At 45.8% G+C, this 20,462-nt stretch overlaps 1 protein-coding gene across 1 annotated transcript in view; it reads left to right on the top strand.

Annotated features, from left to right (window-relative positions):
- Positions 1–3,311: 3,311 nt before the first annotated feature.
- CATSPER4 (cation channel sperm associated 4) overlaps positions 3,312–20,462 on the top strand; it is a 40,534-nt gene continuing 23,383 nt past the window's right edge. Inside the window, exons 1-7 of the mRNA XM_033158696.1 lie at positions 3,312–3,485; positions 4,538–4,618; positions 8,489–8,632; positions 12,465–12,566; positions 13,787–13,884; positions 15,446–15,566; positions 15,995–16,128. Coding sequence (XP_033014587.1) covers positions 3,312–3,485; positions 4,538–4,618; positions 8,489–8,632; positions 12,465–12,566; positions 13,787–13,884; positions 15,446–15,566; positions 15,995–16,128 — 854 coding nt within the window. The remainder of the gene's footprint in view (positions 3,486–4,537; positions 4,619–8,488; positions 8,633–12,464; positions 12,567–13,786; positions 13,885–15,445; positions 15,567–15,994; positions 16,129–20,462) is intronic.

Below are 20,462 nucleotides of genomic sequence, written 5' to 3'. Positions count from 1 at the left end.
TTTGAGCCCCACATTGGGCAAATGATTGCTAGATAATGGTGCCTTCCAGCTTTACAGTTCTGTCATTCTGTCATGTGCGTGCTGACAGTCATATAATGCACTCCGCAACCGAGTTGTTTCTGGTTAAAGAAATGTGAGTGAGGAGGAGTGGTGGCTGGTGCCCATTGGCGCTAGTGGGGTGGGACATAGAGAGGCTAACAGAAGGCGGAGCCAGGGCCAAAGATAGGCGGAGCCAGCTAATAGGTGGAGCCTGCTGAGACCAAGGAAGAGGAAGCTGATTGGCAGTGGTACCTCCCTGGGGAGGCAGGTGGGGCGTGGCTGAGGGCAGATTGAGCTTCGTGGGACAGTGCCCCGCTTGCCCAAATGGGCCTGCCTCCACTGGTGGCACCTGACTGCAGCCCCTGGATCTGCTTTGGTGTTTCTGCAGGCAAAGGTAGCTTAGCCTATGGCAGCATTGACAAAATCACCGGGGCCTGGTTGAAGAGGGACGTTTTCTCCCTGTTTTGCACTCGTCACTTTTATGTTGTGAACCGCCCTGAGATCCACAGATGAAGGGCAGTATACAAATTCAATCAATAATAAAATCAAAAATATCCGTACATGCACTCCCCCAGCCATTTACCTGTTTCTTCCATCCTTCCTAGTCTTTTCTATTCACTACTTTCTTTTTATCTCATCCCCTTCCTTTCTGTTTACAGCTTCTTCACTTGCTCATCATCACCACCACCATCCTCAGGAGCAGCAACAAATCTTTGTCTCTTTTTCAGATTACCTTTAACCCCCTCCTCTGGCTTTCCCCCCTCGGAGCAGGGAGACCTTGCTCTCCTCCTTGTCCACAAACTCCTCTATCTTCTGGCTACCCTTACTCAGCACGACGAAAGGGGCTGTTGGTGCTGGCATTAGTTCTGCCAAAAGGCTGTGGTACAGGCAGCCCCAGGGTGTCGCGCAGGCAAGGGAAGAGGCCCTGGGAAGGCTGTGGCACTGCGGAGGCCCTTGCCCTCTGAAAGTGGGAAGGGCGAGGTCAATGAAATATTTAATTCACTCTTCATACGATCAGACCGATTTGCCTAACAAGGCTCAGACAGCCTTTGAAAAGCTGCTTCCATATTATTTCTTGGTCTCTTGCCTCCCCTTTGTGGTCAAAAGGTGCAAGTGCAGAGCCATCAAATCAGGGAGAAGGCATGCATGATGACGAAATGTTAGGCTGCAGACGTGTTATTTTAAAGCACATCTGAAGCATCATCATTCCCTCAAAGAATTCTGGGCAAGGGAAGTTTACCCGTTCACCGAGTTACAACTCCTGGGAACCCTTAACAAATGGCCCAGAGCTGGTCCACCTCCTTCACCATGCCGTTGCCTTTGTGGAAGTCATTGGGGAAGAGGATGGGGTCAAAACTAGAATTAGTTGCCTCTGCCTGTCATTGGCCTCCTCCCTTTCTGTCCTACCAGCCCCATAGTGGTGGCTGCTCTGTTTGAGTAAATGGGGCACTACCCCACTAACCTCAGTTGTCCTTCTGCCAGCACCCACCTGCCTGACTTCCTACTTACCTCCAGTCCAAGGGGCTGGGGTGGGGCTGGTTGCAATCTTCCTCCTCCTAAGTCTCAGCGTTGCCCCTTGTGGACCTCAGCAGGGAGAAAGGGGATAGACACAAAACTGGAATGAACTAGCTCTGCCCGCTATTGGCTCTGGCGCCCCCTACAGTTCGGCTCCCTGTCTTCTGTCCTATCAATGGGCACCAGCCAGTATTGATGTTCCTCTCACCTGCCATTTTCTCTCTTATCCCCCGCTCTCTCCTTCCCCCTCCCCCTATAATTTCCTGTTTGTTCCACATACCAGGAGAGAATGGATGCTTTTGTGATGTCATGCTTACAGCCAGGATTTCATGATATTAGAAAGCTGAGGTCACAATGCAAGCGGGAGGAATGGTTTCGTAGGTGGTGGACTTGACACTGCAAGCACAATGGTTGATCGTCGTAGGAGCTCTCTGGTGAGATCCTGGGGGTTGATTTCTTGCAACTTCAGGAAGCCGGCGGGGTTTGTCCTCCTTCTCTTTGGGGAGCAGCAGAAACCTTTCTGCCCACTGACCTTTCTTCTCCCCAGAGAAGTAGTGGCAAATTTTGACTTGCAGGACCTCATCTCAAAAGCTGCTATGGCTGCAAGGCTTGCGTGTTCCCTTGGGTTCGAAGCTAGACTAAAGTTGAAATTAAAAGTTTTCTAATGGTTGTGGCATGACTGCAATCCTATGCTTAGTTACCAGGGAGAAAACAGGCCAGGCTTTCTGTTAGAAATGCTAAAAAAACAACAACTCAAAACCCTGTTGCAAGGAGGTTTCACCACTTACACTGCTAGCATGAAGCAGGAACCCCATCAAATAAAAGCAGGGGTCAGCAACCTTTTTCAGCCATGGGCCAATCCACTGTCCCTCAGACCATGTGGTGGGCTGAACTATATTTTTTTTTGGGGGGGGGGATGAACAAATTCCTATGCCCCACAAATAACCCAGAGATGCATTTTAAATAAAAGGACATATTCTACTCATGTAAAAACACACTGATTCCCGGACCGTCCGTGGGCCGGATTGAGAAGGCAAATGGGCCTCATCTGACCCACAGGCCTTAGGTTGCCTACCCCTGAATAAAAGGAAAGCAGTATCCGGCTTCCATTGGATTGCTTGCTTATTCTGTGACTTTGAGTACTTTCAGACTGCAGTAAATTTGCAGGTGGGATTCAATGGCATGCCAGCACATTCAGGTTCCACAGTTAAGGTGAATTTGCAGGTCTTGTGCAACCAATTCACTTCCCTAAAAATAAAATAAAAACCAGATCTTTTTGCAGTAAGGAAAGTGGCAAGGAAGTGCAATGGAAAGTTTGAGGGAAACCACTGATGCAGCATAGCCTCTCTGCAAAAACATCAGAACAGGATGCTCAGTAAACACCCAGTATAAGATAACCTCCCTGTGAACTTGGGGCAAACAAATTAGGATCAATGCTTAAAAATGAGGTGATCTGGAAGAGACCTTTCTCTGTGCTAATCTGTCACAAGCCATCACAGAACTTGAAGGCCTCATTATCACCTTATCCATTTGCTAGATAAAGGAGGGCCAGGCGGTTGGCCTGGAGATCCTGTGGATGATGCCCTCACTCTTGCTCTGAAAACAAGTCCTAGAACTGCAGTTCCAACACATTTCCCCTCCATGACACCAGTTCCCGGCTCCCATCCCAGCACGATACACATTTGGTATAGCTGAAATCCTTGTCTCTCACTCACCTTCCAGTCCTTCCATATTTTTGATGCTCCCCCTGAAGCCAAATGGTTTTTGTGGAGCTGGAGCAATTTGGAGAGATGGATGTGAAGTTCAAGCATATCCTCCAATGGATGGAAACAGGGGCACACCCTTGTAACATCCCAGTTCTCGTCATACCAAGGATCACTTCCTCAATCCCCAGCATATTACACATCACAAAAAACCAGGTCCTGTCTGTTGTAAGTTGCATATATTGACCCTAAACTTGCCTGTTCTCCACTGACATAAAAAACCACCTCTGTGCTTTGCGTTAGAGGTAGGTCAGAAAATCAAAGTCTTAGTAGATTGATCAGAAGGTTGTCATTCTCCTAGTAGGGAGGGGGGCCCTCAGGCCCAGAATGTGGCCCTCAGGGCCTCTCTGTCTGGCCCTTGGGACTCTTCTCTGCCTCCCTGCAAGACACTCACCTCACTGGTCCTGCTTTGCAGCCTCCTTGAGTGTTTTCGCCTGGATGGATTGCAACCTTGAACTCTGGCAGTGCCTCTTGCTTGCCGGGATGGAGGGTAGAGGTGTGTGTGTGTGTGTGTGTGTGTGTGTAAAACTCACATTCCTTCCCCTGCCCAGTTTTGCTCCAGGCCCCACCCACCCCTGGCATGTGGCCCCTGGAAGGTCACCCAGAATGGAACGCGGCCCTCAGGTGCAAAGGAGTGTTCTCTGCCCCTGCCCCTACTGTATGCTGTCAATTGCCTTCCTGTTGGAGGAGAGATCACTGGGGTCTTGTGGCAGCTTTGCCATTTCCAAAATACGCAAGTACAGTATAGCATCAGGGGCGACAGGCAGTGTAGCAGCGCTCCTAGTGGCCAGAGTAGATAAAGCACCCTCCGATGATGGGATATACTGTATGCCAAGGGTGGGGAACCCCAGGAAACGCAGCCTTCCAGGCCTCTCTGTCTGGCTCTGGGGACTGTCCCCAGCCTCTTCAGCCACACCTCTTCTCTCCAGGCCATGGCCCTCACGGACCCTACTGGAACGTTTTTGCCCAGCTGTCATGCCACTCACGTGCCTGGAAGGAGGACGTGTGTCAGTGTGTGTAAAACTAGGCCACTATACAAAGGTAGAAATGGCATTTATTGCTCCCACACACTTTTGCCTCTGGCCCTGCCCTCTACTGGTATGCACCCCCCCATCAGGAATGTGACCCTTGATATGAAAAAAGGTTATCCCCTTACAGTATGCACATTCAATATGTGTAGCCTCTTCCCACGAGAGTCTCTGTGTTTTCCTGTCTCCCAGGTGGCTGATCTAGGCGGTCGGGGACTCAGTACTGAAACAGAACTCCCCGAGATCAACTGCAGATATGTCACTCGTAGTCAGGTATTCTCCTTCCCCCCCCCCTCCCCTGCCTCTCCTCTCCACGTCTCAATCTCTTTGCTTGCTGTTACAGGTAGGTAGCCGTGTTGGTCTGCCATAGTCAAAACAAAATAAAAAATAAAAAAAATCCTTCCAGTAGCACCTTAGGGACCAACTAAGTTTGTTCTTGGTATGAGCTTTCGTGTGCATGCACATTGCTGTTTGACTTTATTCCAGAGCTCCCTGAACTTTCATAAGAGCCCTGCTCCATCTGGGATGTAGTAGACTCCACACACAAGACTTTGGAGACGACTCTTTACTTACAGGCTGGCGGCTATTTACAAGCAGTATCATACATATATACTAAGTTTAATGCAATGCCTTTTGCTCTCTTGAGCCCAAGAGAGTGTCTTCTTGCTACTACTACTACTACTACTAATAATAATAATAATTTATTATTTATACCCCACCCATCTGGCTGGGCCTCCCCAGCCACTCTGGGCGGCTTCCAACACAATATTAAAATACAATAATTCATCAGATATTAAAAGCTTCCCTAAACAGGGCTGCCTTAAGATGTCTTCTAAAAGTCTGGTAGTTGTTGTTCTCTTTGACATCTGGTGGGAGGGCATTCCACAGGGCCGGTGCTACTACCGAGAAGGCCCTCTGTCTGGTTCCCTGTAGCTTGGCTTCTCGTAATGAGGGAACCGCCAGAAGGCCCTCGGCGCTGGACCTCAGTCTCCGGGTAGATCGATGGGGGTGGAGACGCTCCTTCGGATATACTTAAACTCCTGTGAAGCAGTCCAAACTATAAATTATAATGAATTGTTGGGTCTCTGGACCGTAATAAAGATTTTATTATTATTATTATAAATTATAGCTCATCTGTCCTCACCAACTCCTCCAGACACAACCACTCCACACTCAGCAAAACAATGGTGAAACGGGGGAACAACCAGCCTTCCTCCAATTCCCATGCCTACCTAAGACACACACATGCTCATTTTTAAAGGGAGTTAACAAACTGACAAGGCAATGATTCAGTTGTGACCTTAGTTGAAGTCACAAGATTTTGCAGCTGTTGCATTGCATTGTATTGGTTTTCTTTCCCCCCAGTACAATTTATTCTTTGTAAAATACGTTTTCTAATGAATACAGTACAAATACTAACAGTGGCCAAGCCAGAGTCGGCTCAAGACATTTTGCTGCTTGCGGCGAAATAAAAGGTGGTTCCCTTCCCCAAGGCACAGACAGAAGCCAACTGGGTTGGTAAAAGGTAAAGGGACCCCTGACAATTAAGTCCAGTCGTGCACGACTCTGGGGTTGCAGCGCTCATCCCACTTTACAGGCCGAGGGAGCCAGCGTTTGTCCGCTTCCGCAGACAATTTTTCCGGGTCATGTGGCCAGCATGACTAAGCCTCTTCTGGCGAAACCAAAGCAGTGCACGGAAACGCTGTTTACCTTCCTGCCAGAGCGATACCTATTTATCTACTTGCACTGGCGTGCTTTCGAACTGCTAGGTTGGCAGGAACTGGGACTGAACAACGGGGGCTCACCCTGTTGCAGGGATTCGAACCGCCGACCTTTTGATTGGCAAGCCCAAGCGGCACAGTGATTTAACCCACAGTGCCACCCATGTCCCTCAACTGGGTTGGTAGCTGACTATTACTCCAATAGTGGGGAAGGGCAATGCCTTCTACTGCAGTTGAGGGCAGCAGTCTAGCCTAGGGGGTACATGGCACTATAGCTCTGGACACTGCACAGACATCAGAATCTGCCACCTGAGGCTGTTGCCTCACTCTGCCTCATTGCAGGGCTGGCCGTGGGCCAAGCAGATGTCCATGGGAAGCTTACAAGCGGGACATGAGCTGGTGTTCCCCAGCAACAGGCATTCATAGACATGCTGACTCAGATACTGGAGGTATTGCACAGCCATTGTGGGATTTTAATGGTCTTTGTAAAACCAGAAACTCAGCGCAGGAGCCCCCTGATCATCTTCAAGTGCAATGTTGGTTGAGTCATGCATGTTTCCTCCAGTGTAAAAAAAAAGAATATAAAGAATATAAACAAACCTTTTCAAGGACCACTTGGTTTGATCTCTGAGTTTGCTTTACAGTAAAATCTCTTTTTTTACTAGACCAGCTGGAATCATTTAACTTTTTTGCTAATACCAAGGTGGTTTTGTTGCCTTCCCTTGCCATGTTAAGAGCTAAACTCTTGTCAACATGCCTATTATTCTGGGAGACATATTATGCAGCAGATTACATTGATGATAGGAGCAAATAATAGACTTTTCCCAACGCTGATGATATTTAATTGGATTGAGGACAATGTGTCTGCAGGACAGATATCTTTTAAAAAAATAAATAAATCTTGTTTATTGAAGCCAGAGTAGTAGGGGTGAGAAAATGGAAATGCCCTCATATATCTATATGGGAATGGCTCCTGAATAACCTCGAATCAACAGAAATGGAGAGACTGAGTCAGTCCATCAGAGGAATGGCACCACCCATACAGTGGTAACTTTGTTCTTGAACTTATTCTGTTCCAGGAGTCCGGTCGACTCCCGAAACCGTTCGAAAACCAAGGCGCAGCTTCCTATTGGCTGCAGGAGCTTCCTGCACTCAAGCAGAAGCCACGCCGGACATTCGGCTTCCAAAAAACACTCACAAACCAGAACACTTACTTCCAGGTTTGCGGTGTTCGGGAGCCAATTTGTTCAACAACTAAGCTGTTCAAGAACCAAGGTACCACTGTAATGCAAACTTGGTTGATTGGTGGTCATACTTTGTAAATTATCGTAACACAAATCTGAGAAATATTAGGCTTGAAATATGCTCATTTATGTACATAAGATTTGTGGAACTCTCTAAAATAAAAATAAATACAATAAAGAAGAGATCAGCTCTTAAGTGCATTGCACTCTTTTATTTTATTTTTTAAAAAAGGTTTGCTCAGCTTCTAACTATTTAAAGTTGTTGGGGCCCAATACGTCAAGTTAAAAACAAGCAAACCTTGGGCTGAGAGGTGAGGCAAATAAAACTGTTTTCAAAAATGCTTTAAAAACCACTTTTGAGTAAACCAACTTTTGAGCAAAATCTAAGCAGAACACCTTTCTAGTTTTTTTATTTATTACACTTATAAACCTCCTTTTCCTCCAAGGAGCTCAAGGTGGCATCCATGGTTCTCCTTTCCCATTTTATACTCACAGAAACCCTGTGAAGTAAGTTAGGCTGAGAGGCAGTGGCTGGCCGAAGGTCAACCCAGTGAGCGTCATGGCAAGAGTAGGGATTTGAACCCTGGTCTTCCAGGTCAGAGCCCAGCACTCTAACCTTTACACCACACTGGCTCTGCAGAGGAAGCTTTCAGGCTACAAGCGACAAAGGCTGCATGGGGGAAGAAGATCCATGTAGGTAACTAAACAAGATTCACTGAAGCCCCAGGGTTTCCATTTTGTTTTGTTTGTAAATGTGGCCATTAGGACAAATCTTGTTTCAGGGAGAAGTTCTACTTGGTGCGAGCTCAGTTGTCATAATCAGCTCTTGAAGAGTCTCCTAAGGTCTTGCCTCCCTAGGAACCGCTGTAGCCTCCTCCTGTGATGTGGTATCGCCGACCTTCTGTTTCCACCATCCCAGGAATAGCCACAGCTTCACCCGCTGCCTCCAAAATAGCCACCTTTGTATCCGCAGGAAGGTCTCCCTGCATGATCACCTCTGATCTGAGGCCCATCTACAGACTCTCCATCGGTAGTGTAGTGATAAATTCAGAAGGGACCTTGCTACAGAGAAAGACAGAATCAGGCAGAGAGAGACGGGAAGGTGCAGTTCCTATGTTTTGAGTTCCTATGCCCAGCCTGACTGACCCCCCCCCCAATTCTGCTCTTTCCTCCAACAGGATGACTGGGACGTGGAAGAGTTTGTCTCGAAAACATGCATGGGGACATTCCTCCATCACCCAGCCTTCAGGCTGCTACTGGCCAGCTTCATCATCCTCAATGCCATCATTATTGCTGTGCGAACAGAGCCAACGTTAGAAGAGGTGAGTTTTGACACACCGATCCAGGGCAGGGCCAAAGGACCACCGAGTGTTAAATGGGCACAGCACACTGTTGACTCAGCCTTATTTCCTCTCTGTTATCCCTTCTCCTCTCTATTTCAGTGGTAGGGAACCTGTTGCCCTCCAGATACTGCTGGACTACAACTCCCATCATCCCTCACCATGGGCTAAGCTGGTTGCGACTGATGGGAGTGGGAATCAAATAATGTCTGCAGGGCCACAGGTTCCTGAACCCTCCTTTGTTGACTGGGTACCAGTGGACTGTATTGTAGCCTTTTTGCAGACCTTTTCCGTTAACCTTGGGGTTCTTTGTTGCACCCGTTAGGTGAGGGAGGAAGGAGTCAATAACGACACTGAAGATATGAAATAGAGAAAGAGTTTATTATTCCTGTCATTTAGAATGGCAGGAAGGCACCCGCTTGATAACTCACAGCGAAAATGCAACTGGCGAAAAGATACATACAGCTTTTATCCTCTTTCAGAGTCCCTCTCCCCTTCCCAGGAATTCAGCCTCATGAGTTCGTGCACGTCACAACATTAGTAACATCCTTGAAAATCCCTGTTCTTACAATCTTATTATCAAAGCAAAAGGTCACTTTAGCCTTGAGTTCATTCCTGGTGCCTGCCTGTCATTCTTCAGCCAGGCCATCTATCAATGACTCATCTTGTCTCTGGCTAAGACAGTTCTGAGTTCATTATTGGGTGAAAGTTAAAGCTTTTCACTCTTATTTTAAGATATGGGTCAGCCTGCCCTTTGGTTGGCTCTTGGTGCCTCTTTGCCTTTCCCTCTAATTGGCAAGACCATCCAGCAATGAATCTCCTTCACATCTCTTGCCAGCAATTCTTGTACCATTGGATATGGGGGCACTCTGACCTACAGCTTTTCATTGATTAATGATATGCCAGCGAACAAAGGTATGCACTCAGAACATGTTTCACAAAAAGAGCTTACAGAGAAAGCTAAATATTATACCAATAACATAAAAATATAAAGGCCAGAAAATAATATCTAAATACCAGAATGCTACACATCAATACAGAGAACTTAAAAAAACATTAGAGAGAAAAGGACTTAAGAAGGAAAGTCAATTACTTACATAGAGAAGGAAAGTCAGTTAAAAAGACTTAGAGAAGAAGGTAAAAGGGGAACTTACATCAAGCTATCCAGGAGGCTTCCAATATAAAATCATAGAATAGAATCATAGAATCATAGAGTTGGAAGAGACCACAAGGGCCATCCAGTCCAACCTCCTGCCAAGCAGAAAACACCATCAAAGCATTCCTGACAGATGGCTGTCAAGCCTCTGCTTAAAGACCTCCAAAGAAGGAGTCTCTCCTTGGTAGCAAATTCCACTGCCGAACAGCTCTCAGAAGAGCCAGCCATATGAATATCAGTTGAAATACTTTCAGCTCAGAAAACTGAGAACTAAATGTTAGTTAAAAGACTGTCTTTCAGAAAAAGAACTTACTTGTATTCAGGGGAGGCTTTCCTTTCCAAAAAAGGAAGATTTTCAGCCCAGAAAATCCAGCTCAGAATAATCCAGAGGGGTTGAAAAACCCTCTCTCTCTTCAGAGAGGCTCAGAGACTGTTGAGTGCTCAGCTCTGAGCCACTATAAAAAAACTGACTTTCAGTTCAGAGAAAGTTGGAAGCTCTAGCCAAAAAGAATCCTCCACTGCCATGCAGTGCCAGGAGAAAATAGATAAGAGGAGGAGAAGGGGGAGGAAGCCCCCCCTTAGCTGCCCGCTTCATTAAGGAATGAGGAATGCTGTTACAGAGACCGAGAGACACACACAATATACAGTGGTGCCCCGCTAGACGAAAATAATTTGTTCTACGAATTTTTTCGTCTAGCGGTTTTTTCGTCTAGCGAAGCGGCAATGACAGCCGCGCTCCGCTAAACGAAAAAAAAAAAGACGAAGATTTTTCGTCTTGCGAAGCAGCCCCATAGACTTTTTCGTCTTGCGGGGCAGCTTCCGCTAGACGAATGCCGTTCATCTAGCGAGTTTTTGTCTAGCGAGGCATTTGTCTAGCGGGGCACCACTGTAGAAAGCTTAAGAAAGCTTGGTTCACAAAAAGACTTATAAACTTATAAACTAGAGAATAAAAACTCTCTCCCTTCAGTATGAGTTGCAGCCAACTATGTCTTCCTCAGAGTAGACCCATTGCAATTAACAGAGCCCCCTATTGGCACTCTATGTTTAAAGCAATCTCATGGCACTTTAAACATGTATGGCTTCCCCCAAAGCATCCTGGGAAAAGTAGATTGTCATGGGTGCTTCTGAGAGTTGTCAGGAGGTGCCTATTCCCTTCCCAGAGCTACAATTCCTTGAGTTCTTTAACAGTCACACCCTCTTCCCAGGGAACTGAGATGTCAAGGGCCTGATAGAGAGGTCTGGAGGGCCACAAGTCCAAGGCCTGAAGTTCACCACCCCTGAGCTAAACCTTCTGTTTCCACATTGTATCTGAGTCTTTAGGGCATGGGTGGGGAACCCTGTTCAATTTGGAGGCCATGTTCCCATTTGGGCAATCTTCCACGGCAGTGGTAGGTGGGGCCAGAGTCAAAAGTAGGTGGAGCAACAAATGCAAATCTTCTACACAAGGTCACACCCCCTCCATCTAGACCAGGGGTCAGCAACCTTTTTCAGCCATGGGCCGGTACACCGTCCCTCAGACCATGTGGCGGGCCGGACTATATTTGGGGGGGGGGTGAATGAATTCCTATGCCTCACAAATAAACCAAAGATGCATTTTAAATAAAAGGACATGTAAAAACACGCTGATTCCCAGACTGTCCGTGGGCCAGATTGAGAAGGTGATTGGGCTGCATCCGGCCCCCGGGCCTTAGGTTGCCTACCCTTGATCTAGACAGGCAAGAAAGCTCAGGGTTCAAGGACACATTCCAGCCAGGAGAAAACACCCAAGGAGGGTGTGAAGGAGGGCTGACAAGGGGTGTCATCTGGAGAGAGGGGTTGTGGCTGAGTTGTGGCCTGGGCTGAGTCAGAGGGCCAGACTGTGAAGCTCGGAGGGCTGCACCATACAGTAAAGTGTCCTGCACCATACACCTCACAATGAGAATCAGAAACATGTCATGGAAAATGCATATCTGCTGTTGCCTTAATGCTGGAAGAAAGACCTGCTCCCTGCTGCAAGGCCCATTTTCACCTGGCCTAGGGGCCCAGACTCACTGGGAGGCCACTGGGACATTGCTGGAACAAACCTTGGGTTGGGGCAAGTGGCTAAAATGTTTTAAAATGTTTTAAATGGTTATAATTTTGGTTCCTCTGTTCCATTTCTGTCAGGTTGGTGTTGGTTAAATGTTTAGTTGGGGTTGGCGGTTACTTTAGTTTGGATATACAGTGGAACTTCGGAAGCCATTTTGAACTCAAACGTTTTGGTTACCAAACGATCAAAACCCGGAAGTGATTGTTCCAGTTTTTGAACAATTTTCGGAAGCCAAACGTCCAGTGCGGCTTCCAATTGGCTGCAGGACGCTCCTGCAGCCAATCAGAAGCCACACCTTGGTTTTTGAACTGTTCTGGAAGTCGAATGGACTCCTGGAACGGATTAAATTCAAAAACCAAGGTACGACTGTAACTGTAAACTGTTGTTGTTGTTGGTTTTTATTGATTTGTTTGTTGCTTGTATAGGATATCTTGTTGTTTAATGATTGATGTTTTGTTGTGTTTTATATGTTGCAAGCCACCCAGAGCCAGATGGGCATGATATTATTATTATTATTATTATTATTATTATTATTATTATTATTAATCTAGGGAGACTGCCAACTTTGTTCTTTCCTTCCTCTACTGTAGAAATACTTTGGGTTCTTCTCAGCCATAGATATGATTGTCATGTCTCTCCTTGTCTGTGAAGTACTCCTCAACTGGTACTATGGCTTCTCCTTGTACTGGAAGGTGAGAACAGGGCACCTGCCCCAGTGCATAGATCAGCTTTGTCTGCGGGTGCTTAGTTGCTCTCAAGAGAAAATATGATGTGGTGGCTGCAGGAAAAGGTACCGTAAATTCCATGCTAGGGATCCTTAGGAAAGGAAAACAAAATGGCTGACACCATAATGCCATTATACAGATCTATGGTGCAACCATGTTTGGAGTACTGTTCTGGTTGCCTCACCTGAAAAAGGATATTGTGAGTTTGGGAAAAAGTTTCAGGAAAGGGCAACCAAAATGATCAAGGGGACTCCCCTACAAAGAATGGTCCAACACTCTAACCACTACACCACACTATGGCAAGGCGTGCAGAAAAATGCATAATGTATATTAGAGAAAAATGCATTTAAATGCATTATAATATTAAGAGAAATTTGCACTAAAATGCTGGTGAATTTCACACTGACTTAAAAAATAATAATCACAAACTGATGCAGAAATGTGGAGAGCTGAACATAAGATGGGGGAAATGACAATTTGATATAAATTGATCTATTATCCCACCCCTATGCCCAACATCATCCTGAGGTTCTTTGAGGAAGACTGGTGTCACAGGAGTGTGCCGGTCAGTAATAACACAGTTCAAAGATAGAGTAAATTCTTTATTAACAGATTTGATTGAGTGTCAGGCCTAATGAGCAGAGCAGCTCATTCCCTGTGGTCTTCCTCCATGAAAATCAGTCGCCAAGACTTTCCCCAAGCAATCAGAGACAGCAGCTACATGCAGCCAACCTCTCCTCCACCCTTCCGGTTCTGGGAGAAATGGGGGGAGGGGTTTTCGCCTTAGTAGGAGAGGGAGACACCCCTGACTCTTTGCCAGCCTGACTCATCTCTGCCTTTGGCCTCCCACACCCTACTCTCCTGCTTCAGCTTCTGCCTCTGTTTCTTGACTGCTCTCTGTCACAGACTCTCCCAGCTCACTAAGCCCTGTCACCTCTCCAGCTTCCAACACCTCTTCTTCCCAATCTTCTCCCTCTTCTCCTTCTGACCACTCATTGTTGTCCCGCCACCACTTCCTGGGCTCTGAACCTTCTTCCCTATAAGGGGTTCCCCAGCTGGTTCCTTCCACCATTCCTCTGCATCCAACCAGTCCATGACAGCTGGGATATAAATGTGGGGATTAAAATAAATACATTCCTTTGAGATCTTCCATATGACAATTCATTGTTCCCTGTTTCTTAACTCAGGATGGCTGGAACATCATAAATTTTTTTATTATGCTACTTCTGTTCCTTGGCCTGATCTTTACCGCACTGAATGACAGAACAATTGTCCACATGCTCAGGTAAGAATGGAGGGCTGTCTTTGTTCCCAAAATTCTTAGGAAGTGTTGTTGTTGTTGTTGTTGTTGTTGTTGTTGTTGTTGTTGATGATGATGATATACCGCCCAAAGGAGCCCAGAGCAACAAAAAAGGGGGGAGCAATATTATTAGAAATAAAAATAAACATCTAAACATGTTTGAAATCAATCATACATCCTTGTAGCTTGAGTTGTAAGAAGGAATAATCGTTTTCTGTTCTGCCCTGTTGTCATTGCATACAGCTCTGTTTCTTTTCTGCTGCAGTTCATATTGCGCTAAAAACGACGTTATGCATCTTGCTGCCCACTGTGCTGAGCTTCTGTAAATGCAGCAGAAGTGGCAGGGAGGGCAATGTAATCCATGATGCATTGCTTTGCGGATTGAAAGCCACGGCAGCAAATGCCAAAATTTGGTGAAATGCATTCACCAAATTGAGTTCTGTTCTGGACAATGGGATGAATAAGCAATTTCTGCTCCTGTTTCCATTTTGGGCAGAGTTCTTCAACCTTGGGTAACCTATTCCCAAGGTTACAGGGAATAGTTTTTTGCTCAGCCGTCAAGTGCCTGGGTGAACAGGGGAGCTTTTCAATTTCTACTGAATGTTAATCATGAGGGAGACGGATGCGCCTTACCAGGGAGGACATTCCACAAACGGGCCACTGCCACTGAGAAAATGTGGGCTGCATCCTCCATTCATCCTCTCTCATGAGGTCTGCACTCTGCACATGGTAGAGAGAGGATCCAGGTTGGTCAGATGATTTGGCCTAACACTTAATTTAGCTCTTCATCTAGGGGTTGCCCATAGTGAGAAGGGGGTGCTGGACTCAATGGGTCATTGGCCTGATCCAGCAGGCTCTGCTTCTGTTCTTACATCACTTCTGAGCAAGTGAGTAGTGAGATGTACGTTTCCGAGCACAATTCAAAGTGTTGGTGCTGACCTTTAAAGCCCTGAACGGTCTCGGCCCAGTATAACTGAAGGAGTGTCTCCACCCCCATCAATCAGCCCAGACACTGAGATCCAGCTCCGAGGGCCTTCTGGTGGTTCTCTCACTGCGAGAAGTGAGGTTACAGGGAACAAGGCAGAGGGCCTTCTTGGTGGTGGCGCCCGCCCTGTGGAACGCCCTCCCATCAGATGTCAAGGAAATAAACAACTAACTGACTTTTATAAGACATCTGAAGGCAGCCCTGTTTAGGGAAGTTTTTAATATTTGATGTTTTATTTGTGTTTTTACTATTCTGTTGGGAGCCGCCCAGAGTGGCTGAGGAAACCCAGCTAGATGGATGGGGTATAAATATTAAATTCTTCTTCTTCTTCTTCTTCTTCTTCTTCTTCTTCTTCTTCTTCTTCTTCTTCTCCTCCTCCTCCTCCTCCTCCTCCTCCTCCTCCTCCTCCTCCTCCTCCTCCTCCTCCTCCTCCTCCTCCTTCTTCTTCTTCTTCTTCTTCTTCTTCTTCTTCTTCTTCTTCTTTCCTGCATGCAATCTGTATGCTCTGCCCCTGAGCTTTAAATGCAAGCACATCATTATTATTATTCCTCTGCTTTCCAGAGTCATGAGACTGATGCATGTTTGCACCATGGTGACTGGTCTGGCACGGATGATCCAGGTGATCCTGCAGTCCATTCCTGACATGGCTAACATCATGATCCTGCTTTTTGCCATCATGCTGGTGAGATGCTGTCAAATTCCTCTGAAGTCAGGTTCCGGTGCATGGGAATGAACTGAGATCCCTTCCGTCTCCTACATCTTCCTGCACCCACTCAGTGCTCCTTTATTCTGTTCTTTCACCGCTGTCTTTTCTTTTCCATCTTGGCAATCCAGGCATATGTATGATGTAGGAATGGGTGATAAAACCAGTTCTGTTCGCTTTGAAGTTGACCCGAACCAATTCACACTTTGCAAAACAATACGCAAACTGAAACAAGAGCAAAAAAAAGTTGCATTTTTCTGAGTTTTTCAGTGCAGCTCACCAGCAGAGGAATGTGTACAAAAACGCCAGTGCTAGGGTAAAGTATGCCTAGAAATGCATATGTTAGTGCAAATAAAACCCGGGAACCTCCCTTATTTTTACATCACTATTGCTTTGTCCTTTTGCAGGTCTTCTCTGTGTTTGGCGTTACCCTCTTTGGAAGCATGGTCCCAAATCATTTTGGGAATATGGGGACTGCTTTGTACTCCCTTTTCATCTGCATAACACAGGATGGGTGGATCAACATATATGATGACTTTGCGTGAGTAGCTTGCACACCATGCTCAGCCACAATGAACAAGGGTCACTGGTTCTTCATTCCAAACAAGAGGAAGCAGTGAAACCAGATGCCTGCAACTGCCCCAGCTGCAGTGAAACATGCATCTCCCATTTTGGTCTCTACAGCCACATCAGGTGCTGTAAATCTCCAACAGTTTGACTCTACTTCTGATGGTGCACACTTCTACTGTCCCCAGAGACAGACAGATGCCAACAACTGGTTCTTCATTCCAAACGAGAGGAAGGGCATCATGCCAATAAATGATGTTCTGAGTTGCAGCCATGTTAGGCTCAGCACTGTCTATGCTGACTGGTAGCAACTCTTCAGGGATTCAGGCAGGGGACACTTACAGCTTTACCTGGTGATGTCAGGTATTGAACCCTGGGCCTTCTGTGTACAAAGCAGGTGCCCTTCTACCAAGCCCTTCCTCAAGTTTACTGTCCCCTATGGTCCACTAAAATCAGAAGAAATCCTAGAAGAAGCCAGCAGGTGGGACCCAGACTAGGTTAGTCCAACCAGGACTGGCCCTATCATTAGATATGAGTGGGGCAGTGGCCTCACATGGCAAATAATGGTGATCATGGATTCTGACATTTCTGCCAAAGAAGCCAGGTTTTTGCCCCCATCATAGGAGTCAATTCCTAGGGGCCGAGGGGGGTCTTATGATAAAATATTATAATACATTATATAATAATATTATGTAATATATAAATACAGTCATACCTTTGTTCTCCAATGGAATCCGTTCTGGAAGTCCGTTTGACTTCCAAAAACATTTGACAACCAAGGCGCGGCTTCCAATTGGCTGCAGGAGCTTCCTGCAGCCAATTGGAAGCAGTGGAAGCCGCGTCGGACGTTCGGGTTCCAAAAAACGTTTGCAAACCGGGACACTCACTTCTGGGTTTGCGGCATTCGGGTGCCAAAACGTTTGAGTTGCAAGGCGTTCGGGATCCAAGGTATATTATATTTGAAGTGGTCCCTTCACATATATTATTGTATTCTAATATATTATAATACAATAAAATATTTGAGGGGACCACCCTCCCCCAAGTTGATGAGCATTGCTGTTCAAATGGTGTGTGTGCACTGTGTCATGTGATCAATTATGTGGGGCGGAGCTTACCTGCCTCCCCCCATATTTTATTCAAGTTGGTGCCCCTGACCCCCATTGATGGTGGCTTGTTACAAAAGAGGGACAGGGCTTCTGCACATTTAATAGCAAGCTATATCTGCTGAAATTCTCTCTTCTAAACAATTTAAAGGTACAGGAGCCCTGTCTTCTTTTCACCAGGCCATTCTAAATGCATCCCAGATGGCATTTAGGCTGGCAGTGAAAACATTCTCCTCCTGTGTGACTTTGATGTTCATTAAGAGATGACTGAAGGCCTTAACTCTGCTTCTTTCAATTTTAAAGTTTTTATTTTTTATTTTTATTAAGAATTTATAGGATTTTCCAATTAAAAAATCAATTAGAACCAATACAATACAATACATGGTTAAACACTCCAGACTCCGCCCTCTCCCACCGAGGGGAGCAACAAATACAAAAAACCCCTCTCACAGAGGTAGCAAAAATCATTTTACATTTAACCACATATTTTCCAAATCAGAGTGTGGAGCTGACCCTCTTCCTAGGCCAGTTAATTAAATTCCAATCATTACTTCTTACAATGACTTCCTCATTCCCCCCCCCTTACTGATTTCCAAATTATCACATAATTCCAGCTTTTTTTAACTTTAACTCTAATTTAGAATCCATCTCATCATTTTTTCTATTTAACATTTCTCTACCACCGCCTCAGAATACTTCTATATTTTCTCATTATCTTAACCAAAAATTTCCATATTACTCATACTCCTCCCTCCCTTGTGGTCCCAGAATTTGTCTTTCAAAGCATTGTCCGTTATCGCAGTGTCCATATCCAATTGTCATAACCATAATAAGATACAATTTCATTTTAAATTCAAATATTTTACCCTATACCCTCCCTTTCGAAAAACCCGCCCCATGAGTCAAAAATAACAGAGTCCTGTAACTGTCCATCTAGTCGCAGACCTGTAGTCTTTTCGCAATCTAATGGCAGCTGGAACCAGTCTTTAACATTGTCACAATCTTCTTGTATAAGAACTCCATTTGGTGTGTCCTGTTCCAATTCCTCTTTTTCAGCATTGTCAGTACTCCCCTCTTCCTTTTCCTTCTGTTCTGGTATAAAATCCTCTGGAGTCTCAATCTCCAATTCTTTATGTGAAGTTGACTTCAGTCCTTCTGCCAATTGCCCAATGCTGTTGATTCCCACGGCTACTTGCTGCAAAAGTTCCAAAGCTTGTTTTACAAACTGTGAGGACCGTTTTCCCTTTGTCATCTCAAGGTCGAGTTTCAGCTTGCTAGTCACAACAATTTATTTCATAGAATCATAGAATCATAGAGTTGGAAGAGACCACAAGGACTATCCAGTCCAACCCCCTGCCAAGCAGGAAACACCATCAAAGCATTCCTGACAGATGGCTGTCAAGCCTCTGCTTAAAGACCTCCAAAGAAGGAGACTCCACCACACTCCTTGGTAGCAAATTCCACTGCCGAACAGCTCTCACTGTCAGGAATTTCTTCCTAATGTTTAGGTGGAATCTTCTTTCTTGTAGTTTGAATCCATTGCCCCGTGTCCGCTTCTCTGGAGCAGCAGAAAACAACCTTTCACCCTCCTCTATATGACATCCTTTTATATATTTGAACATGGCTATCATATCAGCCCTTAACCTTCTCTTCTCCAGGCTAAACATACCCAGCTCCCTAAGCCGTTCCTCATAAGGCATTGTTTCCAGGCCTTTGACCATTTTCGTTGCCCTCTTCTGGACACGTTCCAGCTGGTCAGTATCCTTCTTGAACTGTGGTGCCCAGAACTGGAAACAGTATTCCAGGTGAGGTCTGACCAGAGCAGAATATAGTGGTACTATTACCTCCCTTGATCTAGCCGCTATACTCCTATTGATGCAGCCCAGAATTGCATTGGCTTTTTTAGCTGCTGCATCACACTGTTGACTCATGTCAAGTTTGTGGTCTACCAAGATTCCTAGATCCTTTTCACATGTACTGCTCTCAAGCCAGGTGTCACCCATTCTGTATTTGTGCCTTTCATTTTTTTTGCCCAAGTGTAGTACTTTGCATTTCTCCCTGTTAAAATTCATCTTGTTTGCTCTGGCCCAGTTCTCTAATCTGTTAAGGTCATTTTGAAGTGTGATCCTGTCCTCTGGGGTATTAGCCACCCCTCCTAATTTGGTGTCATCTGCAAACTTGGTCAGGATGCCCTCAAGCCCATCATCCAAGTCATTGATGAAGATGTTGAATAAGACTGGGCCCAAGACAGAACCTTGTGGCACCCCACTAGTCACATCTCTCCAGGATGAAGAGGAGCCATTGATGAGCACCCTTTGGGTTCGGTCAGTCAGCCAGTTACAAATCCACTGAATGGTAGCATTGTCTAGCCCACATTTTACCAGCTTCTTTACAAGAATATCATGGGGCACCTTGTCAAAGGCCTTGCTGAAATCAAGATAGGCTATATCCACAGCATTCCCTTCATCTACCAGGCTTGTAATTCTGTCAAAAAATGAGATCAGGTTAGTCTGACATGACTTATTTTTCAGAAACCCGTGCTGACTTTTAGTTATCACAGCGTTCCTTTCTAGGTGCTCACAAACCGTTTGCTTAATGATCTGCTCTAGAATCTTTCCTGGTATTGATGTCAGGCTGACTGGGCGGTAATTGTTTGGGTCCTCTCTTTCCCCTTTTTGAAAATAGGGACAACATTTGCCCTCCTCCAGTCTGCTGGCACTTCGCCTGTTCTCCAGGAATTCTCAAAGATTACTGCCAGTGGTTCTGAAATCACCTCTGCCAGTTCTTTTAATACTCTTGGATGTAGTTCATCTGGCCCTGGAGACTTGAATACATCTAAATTAACCAAGTATTCCTGTACTACCTCCTTACTTATTCTGGGCTGTGTTTCCCCTGCTGAATCATCTGTTCCATATTCTTCATGTCGGGCATTGTTTTCTTTCTTGGAGAAGACTGAGGCAAAGAAGGCATTGAGGAGTTCTGCCCTTTCTCTGTCCCCTGTTCGCATTTCACCATCTTCTCCTCTAAGTGACCCCACTGTTTCCTTGTTCTTCCTTTTGCTACAGACGTACCCATAAAAGCCCTTTTTGTTGCTTTTAACCTCTCTAGCAAGCCTGAGTTCATTCTGTGCTTTAGCTTTTCTGACTTTGTCTCTACACGTACTGGCTATTTGTTTGAATTCCTCTCTGGTGGTTTCCCCCTTTTT

The sequence above is a fragment of the Lacerta agilis genome, chromosome 8 (genome assembly GCF_009819535.1).
Source record: "Lacerta agilis isolate rLacAgi1 chromosome 8, rLacAgi1.pri, whole genome shotgun sequence".
NCBI classification, from domain to species: domain Eukaryota; kingdom Metazoa; phylum Chordata; class Lepidosauria; order Squamata; family Lacertidae; genus Lacerta; species Lacerta agilis.
Note: the sequence above shows the minus strand (reverse complement) of the source record. Positions and strands in the feature narration are given on the sequence as shown.